This window comes from Plectropomus leopardus, chromosome 22, assembly GCF_026936395.1.
Source record: "Plectropomus leopardus strain MGB_pleo_1.0 chromosome 22, ASM2693639v1, whole genome shotgun sequence".
Lineage (NCBI taxonomy): Eukaryota > Metazoa > Chordata > Actinopteri > Perciformes > Serranidae > Plectropomus > Plectropomus leopardus.
The window spans coordinates 14,725,278-14,743,170 of NC_142197.1; the positions used below are offsets into that span (position 1 = coordinate 14,725,278).

General features: G+C 39.4%; 1 protein-coding gene across 2 annotated transcripts in view; it reads left to right on the forward strand.

Moving 5' to 3' along the window:
* atxn7l1 (ataxin 7 like 1) overlaps positions 1 to 15,304 on the forward strand; it is a 41,882-nt gene extending 26,578 nt beyond the window's left edge. For both annotated transcript variants that reach the window (XM_042511564.2, XM_042511565.2), the window contains 7 exons: positions 695 to 777; positions 2,271 to 2,527; positions 4,297 to 4,507; positions 6,469 to 6,590; positions 8,013 to 8,552; positions 8,901 to 9,150; positions 10,183 to 15,304. In XM_042511564.2, coding sequence (XP_042367498.2) covers positions 695 to 777; positions 2,271 to 2,527; positions 4,297 to 4,507; positions 6,469 to 6,590; positions 8,013 to 8,552; positions 8,901 to 9,150; positions 10,183 to 10,200 — 1,481 coding nt within the window. In that variant the 3' untranslated portion in view covers positions 10,201 to 15,304. The remainder of the gene's footprint in view (positions 1 to 694; positions 778 to 2,270; positions 2,528 to 4,296; positions 4,508 to 6,468; positions 6,591 to 8,012; positions 8,553 to 8,900; positions 9,151 to 10,182) is intronic.
* Positions 15,305 to 17,893: the final 2,589 nt, after the last annotated feature.

The following is a 17,893-nucleotide window of genomic DNA, read 5'->3' on the forward strand; positions in this document are numbered from 1 at the left end:
GAAACAACCCAAACCGCTCCAATTTTGGCAGAAAATAGTGTGTTCATGTAGGACCCCATGACTCACAGTGAGAAGCTGACTGGGAAAATTCATTGTAAGAGCATTCCATATTAATCTTCAGTTCGCTATTTCTGACACATGAAGATCTTATAAACATTTTGCCTTAAGAAGAGCTCCTCATATAAACATCAGAGACTTTGACTGATAGTCTTAAAAGTTAAGGGCTACACTTCATCATCAAAGTACATTTTCTATTCATTAAAGCAGGAGAGAGTTTCCTGGGCTGTCAGTCACAGTTGACTCTTGTCCGTCTGCCAGTATGTCCTGTCAGGAATGATTTGTCACAGCTTGCGGATCTGTACACTTTATCTGTCTGAAACTGGAAACACTGCTAATAATGTCAAGCTGAATAGTACTTTTAGACTACGGTATCCTTGGACCGCAGCTAAGTAATCGAATGAACAAAATGTGAAAGGACAAATATCAGTGAGCGAACTGCTTCCTCAAAGGAGACAAATTCATGCACTTGTTGTGGTTCTGTGAGACTCCCACACCCTGCAAATGAGATTTGATACTTGAAAGAGCAAGGGAAGAAATGACTGAATGATAGTCATTAGTACCAGTCTAATGTGTGTGTGTTTGTGTGTGTGTGTGTGTGTGTGTGTGTGTGTGTGTGTTTGTGTATGTTTTACAGGAAGAGTGTTTGATCCTAACAAGCACTGTGGAGTCCAGGATCCAGAGACTAAGCGACCCTGCACACGGTCTCTCACCTGCAAGGTAACACACACACACAGACACACACATACAAATACTCTCACACTCTCCCTGTCTGTGTAATTTCTGTGGAGACTATAATAGCCTCTTCCTGCTTCCTGTCTGAGGCCGTCTGACCAGGAAAACAGCTTTGTTTGTGTATGGGAGTAATAATATTGAAGGGTACACTATCATCACTACTGTAGCACTCCAACCCACAGCTATGACCCTGTCCGCCGCCCTGTCTGTCTCTGTGATACGTCTGCACTTCCCATTTCTCAGTTAATGCAGGGTAGCAGTGCTGAGGCATTATAGGGCCCACGCTTCCCTTGATGAGGTAATTATAGATGTTGGATGAGGCTACAACATCATTCAGCAATAAAACTCTGTTTTACTGCCCTTTAATTATTTCTAACAAGCTTTACTAATCACCTCAATAAGAAATTAAAGATGTATCAGGCGAGTGTGTTTTTTTAGATAGTTGGTGGAAACAATCATGTCAACCAAAAGTTAAAGGGACAGTTTATCCAAAAATTGAAGTACATTTGTTTTTTTTCCCCCTAATACCCGTAGTGCTTTTTAGGCCGGAGGCATTATGTTGTCGAATTGGCTGTCGGTCCCATTCTTGTAAATGCGATATCTCAAATACACCCTGAGGAAATTTCATCAAATTTGGCACAGGCATCCACTTGGACTCCAGGATGAACTGTTAAATATTGGTGTTCATAGGTCAAAGGTCAAAGTCATAATGGAACTAGATTGCACTCAACTTGCTCAAAGTGAGAAAAAAAAAATTGAAAAACTCAACAGCAATGTCTCTCTCCAGAAATCGTGACTCATTATTTAAAATAATCCATATACTTTGTTGTAAATGAAAAGATAAAACACACATATAAAGTAAAACTCATTAAAAAAATGTTTTCTCCAATTGCTCCTCCAGGTCCTGTTGTCTTTGTTTTTATTTGTGAATCCTGTCCCTTTTTGGGATATTTACAAGTATAATAGATGCAGCCCTTCGGGTCTTAAAGCCGTTGAAGGGGCCTCTACCCTCAATATTATCTTTTGAGTGCGTACAGGAAACATTTTTCCATCCAAAAGCCACACTACCTGTTTAAACCAGTATTTCACCAGCCTTGCACGCACATCCTTTAGAGGACTATTGGAAAACCAAATGTTTGATAGCTGGTTACCTTCCAAAGTAGTTGGAAGGGTAGACAAGCTCGCCATGCACCGGCAATATTTACCCATGCTAGTCTGGTGTGACGTGGGCAACGACATGGTGCAGTGATTATGGAAACGTTCCTGAAAGCAGAGAGCCATGATTCAAGCCCCTGTGAGTGCAGCCATCAGCCCTGCTGAAGTATGTTTGAGCTCCACTCTGAATTCTTCACACATCAATACTTTTAATAACAAAGTCTCTCTAGAGGTAACCCTAATATCTCTTAGGGGTTAGTGCTTATTGGCTCACAAAGGGAAATTGCTCTTAACCTTTTTTTGTGCTTATTTGGCTGCCACAGACTCACTCCTTAACCCACCGCCGAGCTGTCTCTGGCCGAAGGAAACATTTCGATATCCTCCTGGCCGAACATAAGGGGCGGGCGAAGGCGAATGAGGGAGCGAAGGAGAAAGACAGGGAGGGATCGCATGGAGGGAAGGAAGGCAGCAGCCAGAGTATCACGTCACAAGAGACAGCAAGTCCCAGCAAGCCTCACTGCCCAAACGGACGACCTCTGTCCACGCTGAAGCTACGGCTGGCAAATGCACACATACCCAGGTAGGACAGTGGACACTCACACACTCAATTAAGTATGCACATGTGTACAGAAGCCAAGAAAAGCTGTAAAAATTTTATTTTAAGTTGCTGAATAACCTGGACTTCCAGATCAGATCTTTGCCTAATCAGGTTATGTTATGTCAGTCATATGACTCAGGTGTTTAATCTGAATAGAATATGAGAGGAAGAAAAATCTTAAGTGCAAAAACTTAAAAGGGGCCTACCATGCTTTTCCTCATTTTCTGTCATGTATATAATATTACAATGTCAGATGTTCAAATGAAACATGGTCAAAGTTGAGTGAAATGTGTGTAAAAGTGTAAGTAAAAACCTCAGACGTGCTTTTTCGCGGTAGTAAGTTCCACCGTTGTCTGTTACAGTCATTCCCTCAGCTAAAATGACCCCGAGGGCACAGATGTGGAAAACCTGTAAATGCTGACCAATCACAGCCGCCTGGGATTTTTTAGGAGGCAGGCATTACAAAGGGTGAATACAGAAATTCCAGCACTGACAGTATGACGAAAACAAGATGTTTTTGATCACTGTAGTATGTAAATACGTTTTAATGGAAACCCAAAATACAAGTATGAACCTGAAAATGAACAAAAAAGGGAAATTTTAAACCCATAAAAAATGTTTTTTAGTAAAATATCTCAATGCTTTAAATTTTGTGAAACCTAATAGTTGTAATTAAATTCCTCAATTAGATGTAGCATTATCATTTGCTTCCTTATATGTCGACTTTTATGTTGCCTTTTTAGGAAAAATATTTTTCAATATCGTCTTAACTTTATTCGTTTTCCAACAGTTTTTGTATTTATTTTTCCTATATCTTTACATTCTTTACTACTTCTAATAATAATAATAACTTTATTTATATAGCACAGAGTTCCAGAGTACTGCTGTACAAAAAAAACTATAAAATGAATTTTAACAAACAGACAAAAACTAAGTAACATCCAACAAACAAATATAAAAGCATTGGAATCAAGATTTAAAAAGCAGCTTTGAATAAGTGTGCATTAAGGATTTATTTAAAACAGGGGCAAGCTCAGCACACCTTATCTTCTTTGGCGCACAGTGTTTGAAGTGGTTTAAGACTTTTACTCTTTTCAGCAATTCACATTTACTCTTACTTCTGTATGAATTTTAATCGTTTTTCACATCAGTGGAGTTAAATTGGTCTGGGCCCTGGCAGGTGCGCTGGAAATCCACCAGGGGATGCTGTAAACAACAGTGCTGGAGAGGAAAAACAACAGTGAAGGATTGGCGAGTCCGCCCTTTTGAAAGTGTTACAAAAAACTCATTTCCTCTTTCTATTTAGGAGATGATTGTCTGTTTGAAAAGGAAGTTATTTGAGGTTTTGTCGCTGTAGAAAACATTGAGAATGACTTTGATTGCTGAAGATATGTCCTGAGCGTTTCTTCTATTCTGTTAAAACTGCAGTAACTCTCCCTCTTCCATACTGTCCCTTAATCTTGCTTTCCTTACACCTTCTTTCTTCCCCTCATTCTTTTCCTTTAATTTATATTCTCTCGCCAATTCTTTTTCCTCTTCCACATTACTTTTCTGGTTTCTTCTATCACTCCCCTCCCTTTCATTGCTCTCTGTGAAGCCACCTCTCTATTCCAATCTCATTTTCTCCCTCTTCCTCTTCTCCTCATTTTCATTCCCATATGTCTCCCCCTCCACTTCTGTCTCTTTCCCTCTTGTCCTCATCTCTCTTTTCTTTTATTCACCCATCTTGATTTCTACCATGTCCCCCACAGGGTTCCAGGCTCCTCCACCTCCACCTCCAGCCCTGTGCCCCCAGCACCCGCCCCCGCCCCGGCCCCTCACCTAGAGCTGTCTCCCCACAGCTGGGTGTCGGCAGCAGGAGATGGCGGTCGACTCTCCAGCGACGAGGGAGACGCCGAGACACCAGAGGACACTGACAGACCTGCCTTTCACTACTCTAATCGCCACCCACAGCCTTTAGGGGTAAATACTATCACTGCTAATGTTGCACAGACATTTTTATAATCAATAACCTCGGGCTGTTCAACACTCATTTGCACAAGTTGAAGGCAATATCTTCCATTTTTAGCCCGCAGGGTCTGCTTTTAGATGCAGTTTAGAGGAATTCTTTTTCTCAGTGTTCAGACTCGGGTGTAACTCTTATCGAGTATTTTCAGTTGGGAGGTCTGTCTGATACTTTGATGTCAGTGTGTCAGGTGAGTGGTCCAAAAAGTGGCCATGACGTTACTGCATTATATGGGCTTTCGTTTTGTATATATGACGCAGATTTTGGTCGTTTATACTTAAATTGCCATGCTCTCTGCAGTTAAACAGGTGTAAGGACAACACTTAACAAGCAGACTCTTTTTAGCAAAACGACCCACTTCAGTGCAAAATTATACCCTGTCTGAAAACATATAAGGATTATTAGAGAAAGTTTTCATAATCTTGGTCCAAAAACAAAAAGGTGAGCACAGGAAGGATACAAGACTTCTTCTCCTGTCTTATTTTTATTGGACATTATAATGTATGTTGTTTGATAAACCAGTTACAGTAAAAGATTGAGCTGAGACTTTGGTTTAATAATACTGGGCCTCATTCACCAGGTTTGTCTTAAATTCGTTCTTATGAAAAGTCAACGTCAGATTCATGGCGTTTTCTTAAACCTCGGAATTGTTCGCTTTTGAGTTCTTACAATGAAACCCATGTCCTCATAAGCTGAAAGCACAAGTCAGTGGATCCTAACTATCACAGGTGAATGGCCAGCAAATCCCCATTAAAGGCCATGAGACTGCAGAGCTGTGTGCACACAGAGAGACTGGAGATGAAGTTAAGTTGAAAAAAATGAAAGTCTGAAGAGGGCGAAGCATTGGACTTTGCAAAAAAAAAAAAAAGGGGGGGGTACTTCTGCAGAAAGTGAACACCAAACAAGTTAGCAAATTTAGTGCCGTCAGAAGTCGATCTAACATAGAATAAAAGATGCATCGGATGCTAAAAATACATGTTAATCAACACCAGACGTGCAAACTTTGTGCTTTACAATAACACACCTGTCAGGACTAAGGACAGAGACGAGCACTGTGGTGCTCTCTAAGGGCAGCTGGGTCGTGTGTTCAGAGGGAGACAGGGAGATGAGGCAGTGATAGACTACAATTAAATTTTTTTTGTATGTCAGTAATAACTCGTAACTTTTTGTCCAGCCGCCCAAACCGGCAGTGATATTTTTAATGTGATAAATCAATAATAATTAAATATGATTTCCACTGACATAGCTGATGTGAATGAAGTATTGTAATATGAATAAATGAATACAGAAAGAAGTAAAGAAATCCTAAATATTATACAGCTGTAGAACTGAAGGAAACACAATAACCCTCTATTCTGTCAACAAAGTGTGTAAGAGTGCTCTTCTGCATGTGTAGAGTCTGTTCTTCCCTAAGAACAAATTCCACATAAGAAAACATCGGTGAAAGTAAGAATCTTCCTAAAAACTACAAAAATGGGGTTTAAGAAAGAATTTCTCCTGAAGGTCGGTTGGTGAATGAGGCCCAGTGTTCTATTTTGGAGCTTTATTTCTGAAGCTCTGAAGTTCTGGACTAGATGTTATTTGTGTTATCAGTCAGTTTTAATTTGGTATTTCACCATCGCCTCTGCTCTCTCTCAGTCATCTGTTATATTTTATCAGTCTCTCTGTTTCTGTCATCTGATGCCTCTTTCATTCCACATCCTGCTCTGTCTGCCCACTTCTTACTGCCTCTCTCTGTCTCATTTTGTGCCTTGTTTTTCTCTGCTTCCTTTTCAGTCCTCTGCCGGTCTTTTTCTCATTTTTCTCATGTGCCTTCTCCTCGTCTTCCATTTCCCGTCAATGTCTCTCTCCGTGCCTCACCTTACCTCTCTTCTGTCCAAATCCCTTTAACCCTCCCTCTTTCTTTTTTTTTCTCCAGTTTTGCGTCTTCAGCAGCAGGCTTATGGGACGGGGCCACTACGTGTTCGACAGGCGGTGGGACAGGATGAGGCTGGCGCTCCAGAACATGGTGGAGAAACACCTTAACGCACAGATGTGGAGGTGAGTATGCGAGAATATACATGGAGATCGTTTGTTTGTTTGGCTGGGTAGAGCTTGCTCACATTAAAGTCAGTGCATGAATGAACACAATATGTGTGGACTTTATGTCCTAGTTACTGTATGTACACAGAATTAATTGTGTTAGCTGATTTTATTAGTCACTATAACTATGTGTAAATATGATATGAAGAGATATGCGTGTGCTAACCTGTTTCATGAGGGAAAGAAATGTAATTTAGTGTGTAGACAGGAAGTGCTTTTTAATGTCACGTATAAATGTAAACAAACAAGAAGCCATTTAATTTAAGGTAGTGGGCAGTAACAGAACAACACAAATATACTAAGAAAACAAGCAAGTAAGAGGTCTGCATGCACGTATTAATTAATAGTAATTATCTCAAAGTTATTCATTAAAATAAATTTCTGTGAAGTCACTATCTATCACTGAATTAGGTTATACAGTGGTGATTGAGCCTATGGCCTACTGATGAAAGTATTGCAATATTTGTATATTTGTAGTATTATGTGTTGGGTGCTGAGGGTGACATTGATGGAGAAGATGCAGTATTAGGGCTGGGACACATGGCGCGTCCTTTACCTCCTGGAAAACAGAAGGTTGGTTGTGCAAAGCGACCATAACCAGCTGCATACTGCTGCCTGCATACTTGAAATCCTGAGTTTGGAGCTGATCTTCCTCCAGGTGTTTTTAAAGTGCATATTAGGCCTAAAACACTATCTGTGGGACAGCTGTGATTGGTTGTTTGCATGGTGCTGCATTTCAAAAGTTCAACTTTGTTTATCTCAGGGGTGCAGCCATCGCGCCCTGAAAAACAAAAGCATCATATGTTATGGCTAATGAAGATCGAATATTTCCTATTGCTGCAGCAACACATTAAATGCATTTAACTGGCAAAAATGCAAGTAGACTTCCTTCATGAAGTCGTCGAAAGCAGATTAGTTTGAAACATTTTGCGGGAAGTAATGGAACAGTCAGGAGCAGCTTCAGTGAGCTGTTAGATGAAAAACTGCAGGTGACAGGCTGCAAGATAACTGACTCCTTTCACTGTGCCCTGCTATCTGCAGAATCATGCTGTGTACAGCCCCCAGAACTCATTGACTTGTAGTTTCAAACCACATTTGTTGTTAGCACCAGTAACTTCAGATGTCGCCAAATCGACCAGGACTGAAATCTGAGACGGCCACATTCAAGGCTCATTAAAACAAAGTTTGGGAAAGGAGTAGTGTTTGAGCTCCTGATCATATTGATAAAATCATGTGTGGAGGGACAGTTGCTAATACACTAAATGTGGAATTTCCTGTAAACACAGAAAACAGTTTTATCAGTAAGATACAACAAAAGATTTAGTGCTCTGAATCTATACTGGCAATGATGATACTTTATGCTTTCTCCTCCTGTTTCAGGAAGGTGCCTCTGGCTGCAGAGAGCCTCCTCTCCCTCTCCTCCTCTGGTACCTCCCCTGTCACTTCACAGCAGACTCCCTCTCCTATATCCGTCACCTCTCCTCTCCTCTCCTCCCCCTCCAACTCCCTCTCTTACACCGCCACATTTCCTCAGTCTGCATCCATGGCAGGGGTGTTCAGCATTCGAGACGCTCCGCAGCCCGTCGCCCCAGTTTCCGCACTGGGTAAAGCCCGTAACGGCACGCATAAAGCCAGCCGCCCATCCAAAGACACGGAGGACTCTGTAGTAGGATCTAAGAGGAGAAAAAACTCTTCCCACTCCTCCTCCTCATCCTTTTCTCCTCCTTCCTTGTTTCCAACTGTGGATAATCACAAGAAGAACGGCAGCAGCCACCATCCAACGTTACAAGGTTCAGGGGGGGCGGCAGTGACAGCAGCCAAGAAAAAGGGACTTGGGCGCGGGGGAAGTGGGCTTTGGAGTGGCGGGGAGGACTGGCTATCCAGAGCAGACGGGTCTCAAAGCCACAACTCACAGAACAGGTGAGTAACGGGCTGTTTTAAAGTTTAGACAGTTATAGAAATAAATTAATCAGCTCCAGACCCTAAAAAGTCCGAGCTACAAACAACACAATACAGGCTCAGCTCAGCACGACATAGTACAGTATGTATGAGTGGGTGATTTATTAAAAAGAAAGCAGTGTGTAAACAGAGAGGACAGTGCCAGCAGTGCAGAGGCTGGGATGACAGGTGTTTAGCTTCCCTCTAAAATGTACCGCTCTGTAAAATCTGCTGTGATGATTTTTTTTAGCAAATAGATCCTATTGTACAGTGAAAATTCTACCATAGGGTACTATGTGTTCTCAATGGCAATTCTCCTCTGGTCTCCAGTCGCGAACTTGGCACCACTATACCCTACACACCCAACAGGGAGCCTGCCTCTGCCCCCCATCAGCCCCTGGCGTCCCCTTCCGGACCCTTGGCTTATGGGGGAGGAGCAGAGGGGAGGAAGAGGAGGAGTCCCAGCTCTTACAGAGGGAAGGCCAGCAAGCTGAGCAGGCCGGGCGGGTTGGAGAGTCTCTTTGGGAACGGAAGCGACAGTGTGGGGATACTGGCTTTGGGGCCTGAGTCCCCAAGACAGGTAGGTGTTTCTTATCCACTCCAGGGAATATCCCGAAGTGTAATTTTGTGTGCTCAATTCAAATTGTCAAACCAACCTTACAGTCAACTAAGAGTCTAAACGTACACCACCTTCACATCCGTTGCTGAACAGTATTTCACTATGATCAACAGGCAGAGGCAAAGGCAGCAAAAAACAAATTTTCAGTCCGACTATGAAAATGGGTGCGTCTGCAGCTCGTTCTAGCTGTGACTCGGTTTGGCTCCATCCTCCGTCAGGTGTCATACCTCACCAGGAGCGTTTCAGAAGCAGAACGTGTTGCCTGCCCAATGCTGTGTATTTGCAGATTTTCTTAATTTAGTCATTTTTACATAATAGAAGTAAATAGGCTACATAGTATGAGTCAACAAATTATTAGCCTGTCCGATTATCGGGGCCAATATTTTTCATTTTGCCAATTACCTGTATCTGCGTCTTATTTTAACGATCGCCTGAAATTAATTCATGAAAAATTCATGAAAAAGTGTTTGAATTACACTCAACACCAAGGAAGGCAGTCTGCAATAAATGCAAAGAAGGTGTCAGTATGAGAGGAACTTTTATTTATTTTTTAAAATAGCTACAGGGAACCTGCTGTATATGATTAAGTTATAAGTTTCATTTTTGATTAAACATTTGCTGAAGGCATTTAAACAAAGTTTTGGAGTTATATTCCAAATTCTAAATTTCAACAGAAATATTTTCATTTTTGTTGTAAATGCAAATCGGCTCCAAATATTATTAAGTTATTATTAAGTATTAATCATCAGTTTGGTATGAGCCCTGAAAACCACTATTGGACACCCCTATTTATTTATTATGACGTAAGTCTTGTTGTTTTGGGGCATCTTAATGCAGAAACGTTACACAATAAACCCTTTAAATGCACGTTAAATTACACCGCTTACTTTTGGGTTTATTTTTTTTAAGATGTTTGAAACATATTAAATCCACCACTGAACCAATAATGAATGAATGCCAGTGAAAAAGACCGCTGTGTTCCTCTCCCTGCAGGCCAAGTTGCATCACTGACAGAAACCTGTTTCATGGACAGAATGTTGGGCAGCTGTGCAGGCCACTGCCGTTTGTGACCTTTGACCTCACCACTCTTCCACTGACAGCACCAATCAGACTGCTTCACTCTGGGCGATGTCACCCCCTATTTATCCAATGACAGTTCAGTTCACCGGCTGTGACACTGGGGGCTCTGGCAGTCACTTCCACTCTCCACCCTCTAATTATGGATCACTTTTCACAGGAAGCTGCCGTGCGCACACTGTGGCCGCGGCCTTTTCAGAACAAAACAGTGGAATTTAAAAACTCATCCTCTGAAAAGGGAAATTGCCTCACAAAGTTCCAAGGCATTGTTAATAAAACCACCACTGTACAATTTTTGGGGAGACACTTTTTTGAAAATAATCAGTTTATTTTTTTCCGTTGACCTTTTTCCTGGTCTCTGTGTCAAGTCAGCTGACAAGGAAAGCGGTCTGCAATTGTTTTTGGGAGTTGGATGGTTGAAGGACCTACTGACACGACTACTGTAGGATTCAGCCTTCATGTACGCCACCTCAACTCAACTTTTCTCTTCCTTTATTTGAGCTTTTCCTCAAAGATAGAAGAAACAGCAGCTTTAGTTTGGTTTTATCCACCTCTCTTTCAGCCTCTTTATTTTTCTGCATCCTTCTTTACTGTTTTCTTATGTCAAACAACCTTGTCAACATCTCTGCAATTCTCTTTTTTCCTTCATCCCCGTTGCTCCCTGTCCATCCCAGCACGCCTGTGTTCAAAGTGCACTTACTGCCCTTGCTTACTTCTTCGCTTACTCCAGAGCAGTCTCCAGCAGTGCCACACAAGGACCTGTTCGCACAAGGGAAGAAAAAAAAAAAACAAAAACATCTGCATTACCAACGATGCCGCGTCAATGCATTGCATTTCAGTATAGGAAGATTTTATTTGAAGATTGTTTTTTTTTTTGTTTTGTTATGGTTTTAAATGTTGCAAGAAACACAAACTCCTGTCTGTGTGTCAGGACTTGCATCCAAAAAGGAATGATTACTATGGTGTTGGTTTTCCTTTTTCTTTTTTTTTTTTTTTGTATAATAATTTATCGTTCTGAAATGATTCTCTAACTGACCCTCGAGGTTTGAGCTACACAGACTTTTTGAGCAAAAAAAATAATTTCTATGGCATTTTGAAGAAATGTTGAAAGTATTATGATAGTTCATATTGTTGATAATGTGTACATATCTGTTATTATTTTTGTATTTATTAATAATTGTCCCCTTTTACTAAATATGAGCTAAACAGAATATTTTTGCCCTCCTGTAGGCCCGTGTTTAATGATGTTGAGAAGGTTGGCCTGGTTTCTCAAAATCATCAAGATATGTTGATTAGCATTTTTTTTTTTTAAATTGATACCAATTAATAACTCAAACACAGCTGAATATGACCTTAGGCTGCAGCTGTTGTGCATGTTATTTCCATAGGGCAATTCTGCCAGATAACAACAATCTATAAATTGATTCAGGCATGTTGTAATAACTAAGTGTGGGTTATTACATTGTCTGACATCTTAGCTCAGGCTACAGTCACATAACTCTATTTCAGAGCTTTTGCCAAATCCCACATGCTTTGTGCCAATTCCACAAAGTTTCTTATCGTACACAGTATTTACTTGTAATTATAGTGTGTTTGCTTTTTGCAGTTAGTATAAAAGATATCAACATATTTAAGGGTTTCCTACAAACAGGAAATTAAACATCTGGACTGACAGACTTTAGAAAGCTCCCACCACTTAAACTTCACAAAGAGAAAGATTTTCCAAAGATAAAATAACAAGTTTTACAGCAATGAGCTGTATTTATTTTTATTATTTACCGGTTTAGTCTCAATATGTAGTTTTTAAATTAGGACATAACTACAGCCTTCAGCAGTAGATGGAGTTCACTCGGTTGCCACTTGGATGGCTCAGGTGTCATCACATAAAGAGGGGGTTTTAGTAAGTGGACCATGAGTTAAGACCTTTTTTTTTTTCATTATTTAAAAGGTTAATAATGAACCCTCTCGCTCTATTATGTTGTATTTTGATGCGTTTTTCGCACCCTTTCAAATTTGAGGATGATGGTACAAAAGATCAGTTGACAGCCATGTTTCTACAACAGTAGTTCTTCACATATCTAACAGGGCTGCACAATATGAGGAAAAAACGTGACATCAAATCAAATTATACTCTATTTGTAGAGCACCTTTCATACAGTTATGCAGCCCAAAGTGCTTTACAGAGCAAGATTAAAACAGCACAGAAGAGAAATGGGTAAAAAATGACAAAGCGTTGTATCATAAATATGAAATCTTTAAAATAAATAAAAGTCAAAGAACCAATAAAACTGAGATAAAATAGTACAAAAGACCAAAGATAAGGAATCAAAACAGAGGCAATGGGTGTGAAGGCACCAGGCTAAAAAAATATAAGTTTTTTAAAAAAAACCTCAGAATAATAATAATAAGTCGTAGACAGTAGCAGTAAGTTGTAGTAAAAATATAGATTGTTGCGATAACAATTTCTCGCGATAAACAAATACAAAAGTTTACTCAGTTTTGCCTTTCTGCAGTTATTCCACTAAAATACAACAAATTGTTTGGTGAATTAAAAAAAAAATGAAAGGAAATCATTTCCAATATTCTTTTATTGGATTGAACACAAAAGGCCCCAATATATGTATATATATACATTGTGCGTCCCTAATTTCTTATAGCGTGACAATTTTATCTGACGTATGCTAACGAACAGAGGTTGATTTTGTGACACCAGGCCTTGGTTAGTATTTTTCATATAAAGGGCCCCACATTCCTGTTTACCTGTGGTTCCACCATTTTCGTACTTCTTCCAATGTTCAAAAACTATAGCTATATTTTTAAATTGTCTTTATCTTCCAGGACCGATTGGTCTAGTCTCAGTGCGATTCGGCTTGGTTGTTGGGTGTGTAAAAATCAAAGACAAGTCAAAATACTTTCACTTACAGTGTTTCTCAGCTACACAGTCAGGCGTGGTACTTCCTTTTTTCCCAGTGTCTCAGTGGTGCATTTCACTGGAAATGCAGCATCGCTATTTCCATGAGCCTTTTAAAGGGATAGTTCAGATTTTTTTAAGTGGGATTGTATAAGGCACTCATTGGTAGTCAGTGTATTACCTACAGCACTCAGCAAGTTTGGAGAAGCAGGCGGGAGTACTGCCACAGATGCTAAGCAAAGCACTGCTATGGACGGGGACAGCAGCAAAACACATTTTAGCCGCCTAAAAAAATCTGTATCTGTTCACCACAGGAATTAAAGCCATTATCTTTGCTCTGTCCATAGAAAAAAAACTGTAGTTTTACTTCGCAGAGTACTGGAGTTGCTGGTCTACCTTGATTGGGTAGTTTCTGTGTGTTATTGTGGGACTTTGGTAAATCCACACCAAGTCTATTAGACATTTACATTGCACAACACAAACACAAACAAATGAATCGATTGAGGCAGTGGTAGACCAGACCAGTGTTCTGCAAGGTAAAATTATTGTTTGTCAATTAAGTCTGGCTGTAAAGAGAGCATAGATAATGTCTGCAGTTGCCCTTTAAAAAGGGCTGTTTGATGGCAAGATAAAGCAGTGAATCTAAGTAATGCATACGCTTAAACTGATAAAGATTTTTTTTTAGGTGGCTAAAATGCGTTTATCTGTTGCATCTGTCTTCAGCAATACGTTGCTTAGCTTTTGTAGCTGTACTCTGTCTGCTTCTCTGAAATTGGGGCATGCCAACCGCCATCTACCACTTACAAAAAAACTTTGAAACAATCCTTTTAATCTCTGTTAAATACCAACAAGATGCATACATAAAGCATCAGGTGTACCAAGCAAATGCATATATTTTCTATAACAGCCCACTACAACAACTTTATGTCCAAAGTGGCACAAACATGGTTGATGATGTATTACAAAGGTGAAATTTTCTGAAATGTGAAGTGATTTCAGTGGTTAAAAGTGGTATTATGGATGCTGTAATATGTCAAAAAACCAACAGGATACGCCTTTAAAATGTCTGTAAAGCACCCCGTCTATTAATATGGCGTTGCAGATGAAGCCGAAGTGACTGAAAGCATTTTGATTTGCCGTGAGCGACGCTCCCACCTGGTACTCGCCAGCTGCTTTAAATAACGTTTATTTGTCCTTTTTTTTTTCCTTTGGTCTCAAAAGCATCTAAGCACTAATGATGAATGAATTGTACATAATCAGTTGTATTCGTGTTACGCTTTTTCCCAAGTGCTTCCCATGATGACACTTTATTCATCAGTGTGTGAGATCATCTACATCAGTGTAGTGATACCGGCTCGGTGGTTTATTTTCACTGTAGACACACATGGTTTTTCCGGGTACTCGCGGTGTACAGTTAACTTGTTAACATGCCTGCTATTACATTATAAACACACAATTTTCTCTGTTTAACGCAACACACCAACAGATGTACTAGTATAAAGATGTTGGTTTAATGGCTGAAAATGGTTTCTGGTGGGAATTGAAGATTTTATTCCGCTCAGTATCTTCTACAGATCAAACCTGACATTCTTGGCGCTAAGATGTTTTTGGGAAATCCCACCCTGACTTACTGTTAATAGTAGTAGAAATGGGGAGTTAGTACAGTCTGTTGCAGCTAAAATTAAGCTCATGGATGTCCGAGCAGTTGTATATTATCGTTGCTGTTGAATTTTATGGAGGTATTAACAGTTTTTTGAAAAGCCTCCCCCTTCCTTTTTTTGCACTTTGTCATAATGCCCAGATCTTTAATCTACTTCTATTTATATAAATATTTGAGATATTAAAAACAAATCTATATCTATATATTTGTAAAAGTGTTTCTGGCAACTACGAAGATGAAGAGTATACATTTGGTGGGTTGGCATTTAAATCCAGCGCGCCGTTGTTGTTTGTTGTAACTGATCCAAACTGTGTCGAATGTCTGAGAAAATGCCTTGTAAGAGTCGCAGCTTATTCACTCTCACTGCAGTTGGATCAGAAAATGGATTTCCCATCAAAACAACTGAACACTTGCTGTATAAAGAAATGGTCTTATATCCAAGCTTTTATTAAATGATTGAAAGTGGATTTTGTGTTATTTGTAAGTCAGAGACGCAGCTTTTGAACTGGAAGTTGCACTGATGATGATTGTTTGTTTTGTATGTGGTTTTCACATGATATTTTGTGTCATGGGAGAAGAGCAAATATCTTCTGTGGCTGTCAGTGTTTCACAAAAGAGCTTCAATTATGTATTTTGTGCTTAATTTTTTACCAGATGCATCTGTAACTGTCATTTTCATTATTGAAAACACTGCACTGTGCTGAGCCTCGTCTGCTGCTATGCTAAAATCTGAGAAGAGCTGCGACATTTGACACTTTTGTCGACTTCTGTTTTGTTTTCAGGATTTTTTGCCAGCAAAAAAATCCCTGGCTACCCTGGCTCCGGTGATGGTGATGTCAGTCAGTCGGTCCACTACTTGGCTCACACTGTTATATCTCAACTTCTGGATGAAGAGGATCAGTCCTGCTCACAGGTGACCCCCTGACATGACCTCTTAGTGTCACCAGCAATAAGGTTGCAACTGACTATTATTTTCATTGCCGTCTAATCTGCTTTTTTCTCAGTTAATTAGTTAGATATTTGGTCTATAACATGTCAGGAAATAGTGAAAATGTTGATCAGTGTGTTTCCCAAAGCCCAAGATGATGTTCTCAAATATCTTGTCTAATTACTCAATCCGATAAATCAATCAAATTAGTCAGCAATTAATTTAATGGTTGAAAACTAATCAGTTAATCATTGCAGCTCTGCTTGATAATTATTGAATGGATTGCCATAAAAGTTGGATTAGATATTCATGGCAGCCAATACTGACATCATACTGATCCCCAAATTTTTCATGTGGCACGGCCATTAGGTCAGAATTTCAGTATGTCCAGTTCTTTGGTTTAAAGCTGTAAACTTTTTAAAAAATGCACTTCAATCTGACATTAACATTCAGCTTGCTGATAAAACAGTTATCACAATAATTTATATGATTTTAGCACCGTTCAAAAGAAGCATAATGCATTCACTTAAGGAAAAAAAAGCTCTGTACTTTTGATTCATGAGATTATGTCAGAATTGTTTTTAAGATTTTTTTTCTATTGTCTGATTTTAAAACATAAAATCAAAATTATAAAAAAGTTTTCATGAAAAAAAAAATCTGCTCAGTCTTTTGAATGAACAAGATCATGTTTTAAATTCCAGTTTATCTGAATGAATGAGATTATCTCACAGTTCTGATATATGTGCCGATGGAGAATAAAATCTGCCCTTGTTTATTGGAATTAACAGGAAAACAATCTTGTAAATTCTCATTTTCCCGTATTAGAGAGATTATGATCACAAATACATTAAAACTTTTATCAGAAATATCATAACCTTGTTAATCCAGCAAAAACAGAACAGATATTTTCCTGTAGTGAATGCATTACACCTCCATACCATTCAGACCCAATCAAAGTGTTAAATCTCTAATAATCAATGTCAGGTTGTGTTGGACAACACATACAGTACATAGTGTAACATTTAATCATGACATGTTGCCATTAGCTTCTGTTTCGGTGTAATAAAACCAAATCCCTCCTGATCAATAGCAGCTAAAGAGCGCTCTTAAACTTTGATTTCTGGGATTGATTGATCATAAAGCTTTTTCTTCACAACAAGACGACTCACCAGGTTTAAGGGGAACTAAAGTAAACATGAAAAACTGTCTCTGAAATCCAAAATCTAGGATGCTAAAACTAAAATTTGTGATATCACCAAATGTAAGGTCAGGAGCTGCTCCATTGACAATAAACAGCAAAAGATGTCCTAGATGATGCTTAGAGCAAAATCAGGTTCCCACTCATTGTGGAGCATTTATATTATTATTTCGTTTATTATTATATTATTTATACTTGATGACATCGCAAGTTTGAGACTTACATCTCTGGTGTCTGGCTTTGAGAGAGAGAGAGAGTAGCTTATGTTTGCAAAAATTAATTAAACCTTCTTCGGCCATGGAAATAACACACTGAAATTATTAGTTCGGTGGGTGTTTCCCTTCACCTCTAAAGGCTAATAACACAAAATCACTATTTAGTTCTCTTGACACTGCAGCTCAGTAGGAAAATAAACAATGTTGGCAAGGAAGTAAAACCAAAAACACACTTTTAATGCAGCATATAATTAAGTGGGTAACAAGTGATCTTTGGGGAGTCTCTCTTGGTGCACGTAGTGGGAGCTCAGCTAATTCTTTATTCCATCCTTTACCAACTGTTAAACACTGCTTATTAGCTGCCTGCTTATTAGTTAAAAGTACAGTCTTTTAATCACAGACCTCTGTGTACACATACAACATTTTTGAGCATTACGTTGAATCCAAGACACCATTAATGATGTAGCTGTCCTTTACCTTTGACCTCCAACAGAGATAGTGAGAGAATCTCCCTTTGGTGACTTACAACTCTTTCATGATGCAACTTCAACACTGACAAAATCGTCTTTGATGTTGTTCGTCTAATGTACTGTAAGATGGATAAAATGGGAACTACAGCATTGCTCTGTGGGTCCTGTTTTACTGTCTTTCTCTCTTTATAGCACAGATTTTATGTCGTTATTGTTTACAGTAAAAAGCGGGCCACTGAGACATA